The sequence below is a fragment of the Corella eumyota genome, chromosome 4 (assembly GCF_963082875.1).
Source record: "Corella eumyota chromosome 4, kaCorEumy4.1, whole genome shotgun sequence".
In the NCBI taxonomy this organism is placed as follows: domain Eukaryota; kingdom Metazoa; phylum Chordata; class Ascidiacea; order Phlebobranchia; family Corellidae; genus Corella; species Corella eumyota.
Genome location: NC_137493.1, coordinates 12,440,641 through 12,453,834, shown reverse-complemented (window position 1 = coordinate 12,453,834; position 13,194 = coordinate 12,440,641). Strand labels below are relative to the sequence as shown.

Sequence of the window (13,194 nt, the reverse complement as noted above, 5' to 3'; positions counted from 1 at the left end):
AACTGTATTGATTTGATAAAATTACACTCTGTGCGCCAGATAATAAAATATCTCCCTAAAGTATTATAAAAGTTAAAACTATTACCCAGTATTTTCAATTGCAAATAAAATAAATTACTTTGCTTCTTAACAACAAAGTTTTTTACTAACTTACATGTACATTTAAGGTCAAGTTAAAATAGATTGATTGAAGGGACACTAAATTTGTACTCCAGGTTACATTAATAGAGTCACCATCACATTGTGCAGGATAAGCTTGTGTGGTCACTAAAAATATAAGTTTAAATTAACTTACCAACAATATTATCTACAAATTTGATAACCATTTTTTATTCATTTTTATAAAGTTAATTTACATTGATATTGGGAGGCAAAGTTGTATGTTTTTGCACAGGTAATTGGTACTATATTCCAAGAACCATTTTCATAATGAAAAGCTGTGCACAAATTAGGAGCTTGTGGTAATGTAAAGAAGTTAACTGAAGTTTGATCAGGCCAAACCCAGTTGTTATCTGAATACTTTGCTCCAATTATTACAAGAGTTTCTGGTATATCTATAACATTTTTATTAGTAACGTTAAAAATATTTTTTATTTCAACATAAAATGATATCATATACCAAACAACTTTTTCTATAAATAAATGAACTCTTCTACTTTTGGTTTAAAAAGTTAAAAAACAGACAATTAATACACTTTTTTATTGTATATTTATAGTTTACCTAAACTTTACAACTTAAATAAATAAAAGAACTAACAAAGATACGAATTAAAAAGCTCAATATTTTCTGTTATAAATTTAAATGATTTTATTTATTTTTTTAAAAACAATATTACCTGGAACAAAGGTAGTATCCTGCAACCTTACAAATCCCTCAATACCAAGACTTAAACCATCAGTGGCAGTTAACTTGGTGGAAAAAGGTTGAGTATTTCTATTTAAAAGATATCTTTTCCAAGAGTTAATATTATCACGAGATCCAAAAAAAAAAAAACGAGATCCAAAAAAAAAGTCAAAAACAGTTTGTCCTGGATAAAGAGATTAAAGTTTATTGTATTTATATACTATTAATTATTTAAAAAGTTATTGGCAATTTTTTCATGTTTAATTTTTTTTATCTAGGTTATAAATATTGAATATTTACTACAAAAAATTAAAATAACAAAAATATAATAATGGGGCAAGTAGATTTGTTTACCATCGCCAGGTTCTTCAACACAATTATCGCGTCTATCCCCCACTGTTATATGCCACCTTGTAAATTGAAATTGACAAAATATAAGAGGTTGTGTAAATCCAGGTCTTGAACTAAAAATACTTTTTTAAATTTTCATAGATTTAAAATACAATTTGACAATTAAATTTTTTTTAGACTTTTAGTATACTAAACCTTATATAAAGATCAACATAAGCAATGTCTCCTAGGCGTCGCGCACTCATCGAACCATCTATTTCTTCAGGTGATAAAGCATATCTGTATCCTCGACCCTGTTCATGTGGTTGATTCTGCACTCTTTTGTAAAATATCCACACTCTTCGTACACCTATAAAATAAATATTAATCTATATATTAAAAAGCAAAAACCCATTTTTTAAGTAGCCTACATCTTCAAAATTAATAGGAACATAAAATTTTATTATTTGACCATTTTAATGCTAAGGTGCAAACTGTTAATCATACATATGAATTTAAACTTACCATTTCTATATTTGTTGTTAATAAGAGTGACAATGAAATCATTTGTTTGTTGATTTCGAATTAAAGCCAAATTTCCACCATTTTCCTTGCAATTATTCTCAGCATTTTCCACATTAAGTTGATTGTCTGATAAACTGTATATAGTATCTTCAATTCCAACTATGCTGTTACAGCATGCTATGTAAACATCAACACAATATGATAGGTTACTTATGCAAAGGTTTGTTTTGTAATTACAGGTATGTAGCAAGACGAAAAGTTAAGACAAAAAAGTTGTAATATTATTGTGTTGTCAAAAATTTCTTACCTCCTTTACTTAAAGTTGAAATACATAAAATAATCAGTAAGAAGTCCAAAAGGCTATATATCACCATAAAAGTTACTTTAAATTTTTCTCTAATAATCAATAAAACATAACTAAAAAAGAATATATATTAATAAGCCGCAGCAATAAAAATAATACTTCAAACTTTATTAGACACATTCCTTACATTGGACTGTCTACATGAAACAAGTTTGTTTAATAAAAAAAAATTTTCTTTTAAATGAGCACATATTTTAAATACCCAACTGCTTAAATAAGACTATACCTACAAAATATCATAAATTCCATCGATAAGTAATTAAAATAAAAATCAGTTTAGCTCATAGCCTACTAAAATCAATTGTGAACTAGTAAACTAAAATAAACAATGGATTAATACAAAATATTTTTAATACCGTTTAACAAACAAAAGACTTTAAAAACTATCTTCTAATTGTGTTTATTTGATTCATCAATCTGAAAGTTTATGCAAAGAACAATTATTAGTCATGACCTTAAGAATAAAAGAAAATTACATCATCAACAAAAGCTTGTATAAAATTACAATTTTCGCAAAAATGATAAACATAAAAATTGTTTACAAATTATTTTTACAATTTAAAATTAGAACCTAACAATCAATTAAAATAAGTGGAGACAGCCATTTTGTGAAGTTTAACAGCACAAAAGCTTCAAAGGATATTTGGGTGGCTGTGGGTTATTAATATTTCCTGCTTAGGCTATTAAAGTCACAATCAATACTTTCAGTTTTTTGTACAATTTTATAAAAGATTATATAATATCAGAGTTTTTTACTTTCGAACTACAACCACTTTAGTGTCTAGTAAGATAACAAAATTAAGTAAGGGGGTATTAAAATAAAAATAAAACCAAATTGTGGCATTTTATTTATAATTATTCAATTTGACATACTTATGCTATCAACAAAAATGTAAATACAAAAATTAAAAACACTATAACTGGCATAAATAAGTAAATAATTAGTTAATCAAATCAAAAAAAAAAAAAAATTCAAAATTAAGGGTTATTTTTATGAAATATTTTATATATTAAAATTATTTATTGAAAAATAAAGTAATTTTGGTTTTTAAGATATATATTTAACCATTTCCTTATACTAGGCGATTGTTAGACCAATCTGGTGATGTAAAATTTTCCTAAAACAAAAAAACTAAATTCAAAAAAATATTTATTTAAAAATTGTTCAAATACATATTTAAAGTATATAACAATGTAATAATTTATTACCTATTCAGAAGTTTAAACTGATAAAGTTATTACTTAAAGTGCTGGTTTTCATAAACAGAATTCTAAAAAAAATATATAAAATTTAAGTTAAAAAGTAAATGTTTAACAGTTTTATCGTACACTAATTGTTTTTTTTTGAAAAACATACAAAAAACTTGTGCTATAATGTAAAAGACACCATTAAAATCTGTAACAATATATTATTTTTCAACCTGATTAACTGCTGTTGTGTTAATTACATTAGCATATGAAGATTCTGCTAATGGTACAGAAGCAGCACCTGTAAATCATTTAGTTAGTCAATTCAACAGATAAACAATATAATAAAATGGTTAAAGTAAATAAAAAGATTAAATGCAGTTAAATTTAAAATAAATTACAGAAATTTATTTTGTTGTTTTGTTTAAACTTAATTAAATTCATACCAGGTCGTGTAGCAGTTCGAGGTGCTTCTTTTGTTAAAGTTGAAGACCTTATATTAAGAAAAATAAATATTGAGTAATTTAAAAATTGTCCTGTTAATAACGAAAATAATTTTCATCAATTTTTTACTTTCGTTTTAACAAAAAAATATTTAAAAATTATGATTATTACAAGATAAGACGTTTCACCTTTGTTTTCTTATCAATATAACCACAACCACAACAAGAATGATAAACACAAATACACCAAAAACAGATCCAATTATATCTCCCTTACAGACATTTATTGGATGCATACCTAGACATGTTTAGAGATAAGAGTATGTAATACTTTAATCTTCCATAACTAGGTTTAGCCAAAAAAAATTACAATAATATATAAACCTGGTTTACAAGTTCCATTTACATTTCCCCATTCTCCAAAACCCTTACAATATCTTGCTCTTATCTAAAACAAATAAAATATAAGGGACAAATTGTATTTATAATAAACAAAATTAATTAAAATATAACTTACACTAAATGTAACAGTTGTGTTAGGATTGTAAATGTTGAGGGATATGTCAGTAAAATAAAAATTTTCCATTTTGTTTAATTTCTTAGAATCAAAAGTTCTCGCGTATTTTATATCATTACCACAACTTTCAATCTAAAAATAAAATTTTATAAACTAAAATATATTGTCAAAATAAAAACACAAATAACTAAAACATTTATTTTCGTTTAAATAAGGTTAAGATATTAAATGACTGACCTCATATGAAAGAATGTCATCCCCATAACTAGTTGGTATTGGCCACTTGATAATACAACCAGGTTGAGTTGAATCAACATAAGATAAAGTTATAACATCAGGAATTCCTAAACTGGTTGTAACACTTGAGTATGATGTTACTGATTGACTACCACAAATACTTAGTATTATTGTTACCTACAAACAATATACAAGATTTGTATCATTTATCACTTTAATATAAGGCTACATTAATTGCAAAATATATACAATAATAAATTTATTACTTTAATTTATGTTTAATGTTTACCCTTGTTATGTAGGTAGTTCTAGATATTAAGCCAGTAACAACAGCATAAGATTGATTATAACTGTAGTAATTTGATAAAATTACACTCTGTGAACCAGATAATAAAATATCCACCTAAAGTATTATAAAAGTTAAACCTATTATCTAGTGTTTCCCATTGCGAATAAAATGAATTAACAACAAGAATTTTTTACTAACTTACTTGTACATTTAAGGTCAAGTTAGAATAGATTGATTGAAGTGTTAATAAATTTGTACTCCAGGTTACATTAATAGAGTTACCATCACATTCTACCGGGTAAGCTTGTATGGTCACTAAAATATAAGTTTAAATTAAATTATCAACAATATTAATAAGAAATTCGAATATTTTTTTATTTATAACTTAAAAAATTTATTTACATTGATATTGGCAGGCAAAGTTGTATGTTTCTGTACAGTTAATTGGTATTAGATTCCAAGAACCATTTTCATAATGAAATGCTGTACACAGATAAGAAGGAGTTTGTAGCAATGTAAAGAAGTTAACTGGAGTTTGGTCAGGCCAAACCCAATTGTTATTTGAATATTTTGCTCCAATTATAACTCGAGTGTCTGGTATATCTATAGTAAATTAAATTGTAATGTTAAAGTTTTTTTATTCAACAATTTTAGGCAAAAAGTTTTGTCATTTAAAAATTCATTAACATACAAATGTGCTTGAAAAGACTGATTACTAACTTATATTTAAATTAAAATAATTAAAGGAACTTAATTATCTACCATGTGATAAACTTAATATTTTATATTATAAATTAAAATAAATTATTAATATAGTTTTTAACAACACTTATCACCTGGAACAAAGGTAGTTCCTTGTAACACCACAAATCCTTCAATACCAAGACTTGAATCATCAGTGGCAGTTAACTTGGTGGAAAAGGGTTGAGTATTTCTATTTAAAAGATATCTTTTCAATGAGTTGACATTATTGGGAGATCCAAAAAATTGAAAGTCAAAAACAGTTCGTCCTGTACATGGAGATTTAAATTTATAATATACATAATATTTTAAAATGTTATTGTGATATTGTTGCCTGTTTAGTAATGTTTATCCACAAAATATTGCGTATTTACTACAAAAAATTGCAAAAAAACAAAAAAATTTTAATTTAGCTCATTTTAATATTTAAAAAGTATTAAATAGATTTGTTTACCTTCAGCAGGTTCATCACCACAATTATCAGGTCTTTTCCCCACTGTTATACCCCATCTTGTAAATCGATATTGACAAAATGTAAGAGGTTGTGTAAATCCTGGTCTTGAACTAAAATTTAAATAGCTTATTTGCAAAACAGTTTGATTTATTTAATTCTATTTATTAAAATTCCGAATTACAGTTACTACTTAATTACTATTAACCGCCACAGCCAGTTATAAACCTGTTATAAAGATCAACATAAGCAATGTCTCCTAGATGTCCAGCACTCATCCAACCATCTGTTTCTTCAGGTGATAAAGCATATCTGTATCCTCGACCATAATCAGGTCCACTATTTACTCTTTTGTAAAATATCCACACTCTTTGCAAACCTATGAGTAAAATAAAATCTGTACATATTAAAATGCAGGAACTATTATTAAAGTACACTTATTATTAGGTAATAAGGATTTGAAAGTTGATCATTACTATTTTAAAGATCACAAAATGTTATCAGTTATTATTACATAAAAAACTTATAATTTACAATAAATTTGTGCAAATTGTTAAGCTTACATAAATTTGAACTTACCATTTCTATATTTGTTGTTAAGAAAATTAACAATAAAATCATTTGTTTGTTGATCTCGAATTGAAGCCAAATTTTCACCATTTTCTTGACAAAAATTTTCAGCATTTTCCACATTAAGTTGATTGTCTGATAAACTGTATATAGTATCCCCAAATCCAACTACGTTGTCGCTACAAGCTTAATTAATTTATATATTAATTATTAATTTTTTCTTTAATTATAATAGATAACTTTTATAAATTTTGTTACATCGCAAAGAGAAATAATAAAAAAAGAGTCGAAATCTTTATCACCACGTGCTTTAAATAAGGGGAACCTCCCCAAATTAATAGTTTTTTTTAAATTGAATATTATTACATAAGTTAATAAAATCATAATAAACTGAAAATAAACAAAGATAGTTGAGCCCTTAACTAATTTTTCGTGCAAGTTATTTATAAAAAAACTGTGTATAAAAAAATTAACTTCTTTTGTAGGAGTTCGTTTTTTATTGCCAATGCATAAAAACACTACAAAAGTAGAATCTACTACAAAGGTATACAAACCCACCTCCTTTACTACACGTTGAAATACAAAAAAGAATTAGCATATAGACCCAAAGACGATCCAACAAAGTCATAGCAAGGTTAATACGATTTCAAGATATCTAAAAAAATTGCTATAACTTGAGTTAACATATAATTTCTAATAAAAATAATATGTCTTATTAGTGACAGCAAAGAAAAATAACACTAACAGAGTTTATTGATGCATTAGCCACACTTTCACAAATGACACAAAAATAAAAACTGTCTTTACGATTAGTAACGAGAAGGTTAAATTGATATAATGTAGCAAATAAAGCTTTCTCGATAAAACGACAACGAACAATAGTAAACCCACCTAATTATATTTTGTTTTCACAACCACATTTATACCTAAAATGCAGGTTTGTAAGAAGACGCGAACAAGTAGATAAACGAAGGGAATGCTATTTAGCGGAAAATTTTTTTGCTTTTGCTTTAAACTTAAGTAAAAAATAAAAAGCAAAACTTGTGCACCAATACGTAGAAAATAAAAGGCGTTAAGAAAAAAACTAAAGCCTTAAACGTTTTACCTTTTTAGCAAAGATCATATTTATTTAAAAAAAAATGTTTTTTACATAAATTCTTCACGGCGCGCAGTTTGTTTAGCTTTGATCTATGCACATTTTACATTTACACAACCTTTATCTTAATAGACGCCTTTACTGTTATTTAAACGCTGTGATAATACACAATTAAACATCTTTAAAATTAAAATAATAAATACCTTGCGTAATCTATGCATGGCCTAATGAGGCTTGCAACTTTAATGATTTATCATTAAAGTTAATACAAAAGACAACGAAGGAATTAAAACAAAAGACAATGAGTGACTAACAGAGTCGAACAATAGTTGCAGGATATAAAAATTCTAAGAACCAAGTATTCGTGCACTTGCGTTGGTATTGTTAAATTCTTCTAAAGGGGGTTTAATATTGTTTTACAAAAGCATAACACCAAACATTTAAAATGTAATAAGGTTAGCCCAAACGCGGGCCCCACTAACAGAAATTATACGGCTCGCGCGAAAATCATTAAAAGATCGTACTGGTATGTATGAAAACACTCGAAGTCTTTTGTCGTTAATGTCTTACCATTTTAGATGACATTCAAACAGTACATATGAAAGGCGGGTTTATGTACAAATTTTAAATATAACATTGCTGTATAATTTTTCGTAGCTGCTATATAACAAAAAATGTTTAACTGGATTAACATTTTCTAATTTAACCCTGCACATGAAAAAAAACAGCGAATTAGACTGATTTAAGACCACACTACAACATGACATTAAACATTAAAAACGCAGAGCTATACAATTAAACAACTTACAAAAAAGCAATCTATAGGCAACCAACCTTAAAATCGAAATAATAAATACCTTGCGTTGTCTATGCATGGCCCAAGAAGGCTTGCAACTTTAAGTGATTCATTATTTGTAAAGTTGATACAAAAAACAATAAGAAACAAATAGAATATAACAAGTTGATATAAGAATTTTATAAACAAAGTATTCATGTAGTTGCTTGTGAATTACCAATTTTTCCTAATTAGGGTTTAAAAAAACAACAATTTTTTTCAAAATAAATAAACAATTAAATCATAAAAGCTAATTAAAACAGCAAAAGTAATTAAATTAAAAGCCAATGTTTTGTAAAAATACAAAGATTTAAAAAAGTCTAATGCTTGGTAAGTTGGTGTTGTTAAAACATATAAAATATTTTGTTGAAACGTAAGCTAATTAACCCCAACTGCCTAAAAAAGGCTTTAACAACACAAAAAATACCCTCATCCCCCACTACTAAACAGTATAATTAGTGTAATACAGTCAGTTTAGCCCAAAGCCCACATTTATAAATTGGTCAACTTAATTGAATAGTTGATAAATAAATATCAATTTAAAAAAAAGTGATATCGATTTCACAAACAATGAATTAAAAAAACGTCTTACTAATATTATTTAATTTATTTATTAGTTTAAAATGTTATTGCACAGAACAATTATTAGTCATGACTTGAAAAATAAAAGAAAGTGTGCATGACTGTATATTTATACATGCTTTCTTAAACAAACTATATCAACAACTCAAGCTTGCATAAATTAAAATTTTGAAAAAAATGAAAAACAAAGAGATTGTTTACAAATTATTATTGAAAATTAAAACTTAAACCTAACAATCAGGTGAACTAGAAAAAGGTAACCATTTGGAAAAACATTACCAGCACAAAAGCTTTAAAGGAAATCTAGGTGGCTGTGGGTTATTAATATTTCCTGCTTAGGCTATTAAAGTCACACTTAATACTTTCAGTTTTTTAAATACTTACCCAAATAATTTTTAAGAACCATTTTTTTTACTTTAGTATCACAACTTTAGTGTCAAATACAAAAAGAAATTGGGAAGTAAGATATAAAAATGCAAAACATGGCTTTTAATTTATAATTACTAAACTTGCTCAAAGTATATAATTAACTAATAATCACCAATCAAAACAACAAGAAAATAAGTTTAAAAATTAAAAGAAATGTTCAATATAAATTATAATATATATTAAAAAGAGTTAATAAATGAAAAGTACACTTTGGTATAATTCTTAAAAAAAAACATTTAACCAATCCCTTATACTAGGTTGTTAGACCAAGCTGATGATGTAAAACTTTAAAGTTTTGCTAAAACACAAAAACTAAATTCATTGATCCAAACCATAAAAATATTTATTTAAAAATGAATTCATAATATTATTTAAAGTAATAATATAATCTGAAACTTTTATACCTACTTATAAAATAAACTGCTAAAGTTATTACTTGAAGTACTGGTTTTCATAAACAGAATTCTAGAAAAATAAAATATAAAATGTAAGTTTAAAGGTAAATATTTAACAGTTTTATTGAGCACAAATTTTTTTGCTTTCTTAAGTTTAAAAATACATATGACAGTTATTGGTAACCTTTAATTTTGATTATACTTAAATAATAAACAAAAAACTTGTGATGTTGTGATGTGAAAGACAATATTCAAATGTGTTAAAATATATTATTTTTAACCTGAGTAACTGCTGTTGTGTTAACTACATTAGCATATGAGGATTCTGCTACTGGTACAGAAGCAGCACCTGTAAATCAATACAAGTTTAATTACCTATAATAAAATGTATAACCTACACTCATAATAATTTTAAGATTTTACATAAAGTATCCCTGACTTTAACAGTACTAACTTTGTTTAAATAAAAATTGAAAGAAAATCAATCAGTTAAATCAACAGATAAACGAAATAATAAAAATATTAAAATAAAGTTTGTTTTAAATAACCTACAATTCATTTAATAAAAATAAAGTTATTTAGTTAATTTTGTACCAGATTGTGCAGCTTTTCAAGGTGCTTCTTTTGTTGAAGTTAAGGATCTAACATGTAAACAAATTTTAACATCATGTTACCTTAAACATGTTTTTATAACAAAAATAATCATTATTATGAAGAAAAAATTTTTACCTTCTTTTTCTTATCAGTACAATTACAACCACAACAATAATTATCAACATAACTACACCAAAAACAGATCCAATTATAGACACTTTAGAAACATTTAGTTCAGACTGATTACCATTTACATCTAAATATATTTAAAAAATATATATTATTTAGAAATCTTTGTCTTTAAACAAATATAAGAATATAGGTATTAAATGTTGTAAATGATTGTAAATTAAGTAAAATAATTTGGTCTTGCTGATAAGGCATTAGATGCATATCTACACATATTTTGAGACAACAGTTTGTGATTTTACTTCCGTAACTAGGTTTAGACTAAAAAAATAAAGTATGTTTTTATATAAACCTGTTTTACAAGTTCCATTTACATTTCCCCATTCTCCAAAACCCTCACAAGACCTTGCTCTTATCTAAAACAAATAAAATATTGAAATCAATTTTATAATAAAAAAATTCAATTCACTAAAATATAACTTACACTAAATGTAACAGTTGTGTTAGGATTGTAAACATTGAGAGATATGCCAGTAAAGTAATAATTTTCCATTTTGTTTAATTTCTTAGAATCAAAATTTCTTGCGTATTTTTTATCATTACCACGACTTTCAATCTAAAAATAATATTTTATAAACTATAATATATTGTCAAATTAAAAACACAAAAAACTAAAACATTTATTCTGTTTAAACAAGGTTAAGATATTAAATGACTGACCTCATATGAAAGAATGTCATCCACATAACTAGTTGGTATTGGCCACTTGATAATACAATTAGGTTGAGTTGAATCAACATAAGATGAAGTTATGACATTAGGAATTCCAAAACTGGTTGTAATACTTGAATTTGATTTTTGACTACCACAATTACCTAGTTTTACTGTTACCTACAAACAATATACAAAAATTGTATTATTTTTCACTTTTTTTAAGGTTACATTAATTTCAAAATAATATAAACAATAGTAATTTTTATTTCTCAAACTTATGTTTAACGTTTACCTTTGTTATGTAGGTAGTTCTGGGTGTTAAGCCACTAACAACAGCATAAGATTGGTTATAACTGTAGTGATTTGACAATATTACACTGTGTGACTCTGATAATAAAATATCCACCTAAATTAATATAAAAGTTAAAACTTATATCTACCTTATTCAACTGTAACTAAAATAAATTATGTTGCTTCTTAGCAAGAATTTTATTTACTATCTTACCTGTATAATTAAGTTCAAGTTGGAATAGATTGACAAAAGTGATAATAAATTTGTATTCCAGGTTACATTAATAGAGTCACCATCACATTGTACAGGGTAAGTTTGTGTGGTCACTAAAATATACTTTTGAGTTAACTTACTAACAAAATTAATTATAAATTCAAATATCTTTTTCATTTAATTTTTTTAAAGTTTATTTACATTGATATTGACAGGCAAAGTTGTATGTTTCTGCACAGTTAATTGAAATTAGATTCCATGAACCATTTTGATAATGAAATGCTGTGCAAAAATTAGGAGTTTGTGGTAATGTAAAGAAGTTAACTGGAGTTTGATCAGGCCAAACCCAGTTGTTATCTAAATATTTTGCTCCAATTATTACATGAGTGTCTGGTATATCTAAAAAATTTTAAATTGTAATGTCCAACGTGTTGTTTAAACTAATCCTTGAGCAAAACTTAGTTCTTTATTTGGGTTAATACACAATTTATTGTTTATTTATAGATTACATTATAAGATAATCCATAAATAAAAATGTTTAAATGTAAGTTTAGTACACTGTTTAAAACACAAATTAACCTTTTATAAAAAAGTTTTTAAGAAAATTAACTAAGATATATACAATTTGTTAATCTTGATATTTTTTATTATAAATTAAAATATATTGTTTATTTAATTTTATAAACAGTTTTACCTGGTACATATACAGTGTTTGTTAAATATACAAATCCTTCTATACCCAGAGTTGAATTACTAGTTAACTTTGTGGAAAAAGGTTGAGTATCTCTATTTAAAAGATATCGTTGTAATGAGTTAACATTATTGGAAGATCCAAAAAGTTGAAAGTCAAAGGTACTTTGTCCCTCCTCTGGTTATTTAAATTAATTGTATATTAATTTTAGATTATTAAAAAGTAAAGCCTAATTTTTTTGCCTGTTTTGACAATTTTTCATTAAAACACACAAAAGGTTAATCTGCGATAAAACTTACTTGGAGTTATACCTTAATTTTGTAAATCGACTGCAATTCATGTTTAAAAAAAAACTAAAAAAAATTTTTAAATAGAAAGTAATGTCACTGTGGTAGATTATAGTGCAAAAATGGTATCAACACTGTTTTAAAAGCTGCTTTGGCAATGTTTTCTTTTTTTTTGTAATAATTTTAAGTATTTTAATTTAAAAAAATTAGCAAAATAAATAACATTAAAATATAATCCTATAACAACACCTATGTTATTACAAAAGTTAATGCCGTTGAACCTTATTGTTTAACATGTTAATATGTTCTTTCTTAATAATAAATTCTTGCCTATTAAATATGGTTTGTCTTTAAAACACAGATGTTTATTTAACAAAATTATCAAATAAAACATTCTAAATTTTATTTTATACTCACTATAAGGATTAGTAACACAAT

The 13,194-nt window shown here is 25.4% G+C and overlaps 1 protein-coding gene across 1 annotated transcript; it reads right to left on the bottom strand.

Annotated features, from left to right (window-relative positions):
• Positions 1 to 2,558: 2,558 nt before the first annotated feature.
• Positions 2,559 to 7,127, bottom strand: LOC145750858 (uncharacterized). Its single transcript, XM_082566931.1, has 16 exons — positions 7,058 to 7,127; positions 6,509 to 6,685; positions 6,158 to 6,308; positions 5,933 to 6,042; positions 5,574 to 5,747; positions 5,140 to 5,340; positions 4,940 to 5,052; positions 4,738 to 4,851; positions 4,449 to 4,625; positions 4,212 to 4,343; positions 4,079 to 4,142; positions 3,884 to 3,992; positions 3,698 to 3,744; positions 3,485 to 3,552; positions 3,273 to 3,334; positions 2,559 to 3,181 (listed from the first exon to the last, which is right to left on the bottom strand). The coding sequence occupies exons 1-15, from the start codon at positions 7,125 to 7,127 to the stop codon at positions 3,302 to 3,304; spliced, it is 1,740 nt and encodes a 579-aa protein (XP_082423057.1). The 3' UTR covers positions 2,559 to 3,181; positions 3,273 to 3,301.
• Positions 7,128 to 13,194: the final 6,067 nt, after the last annotated feature.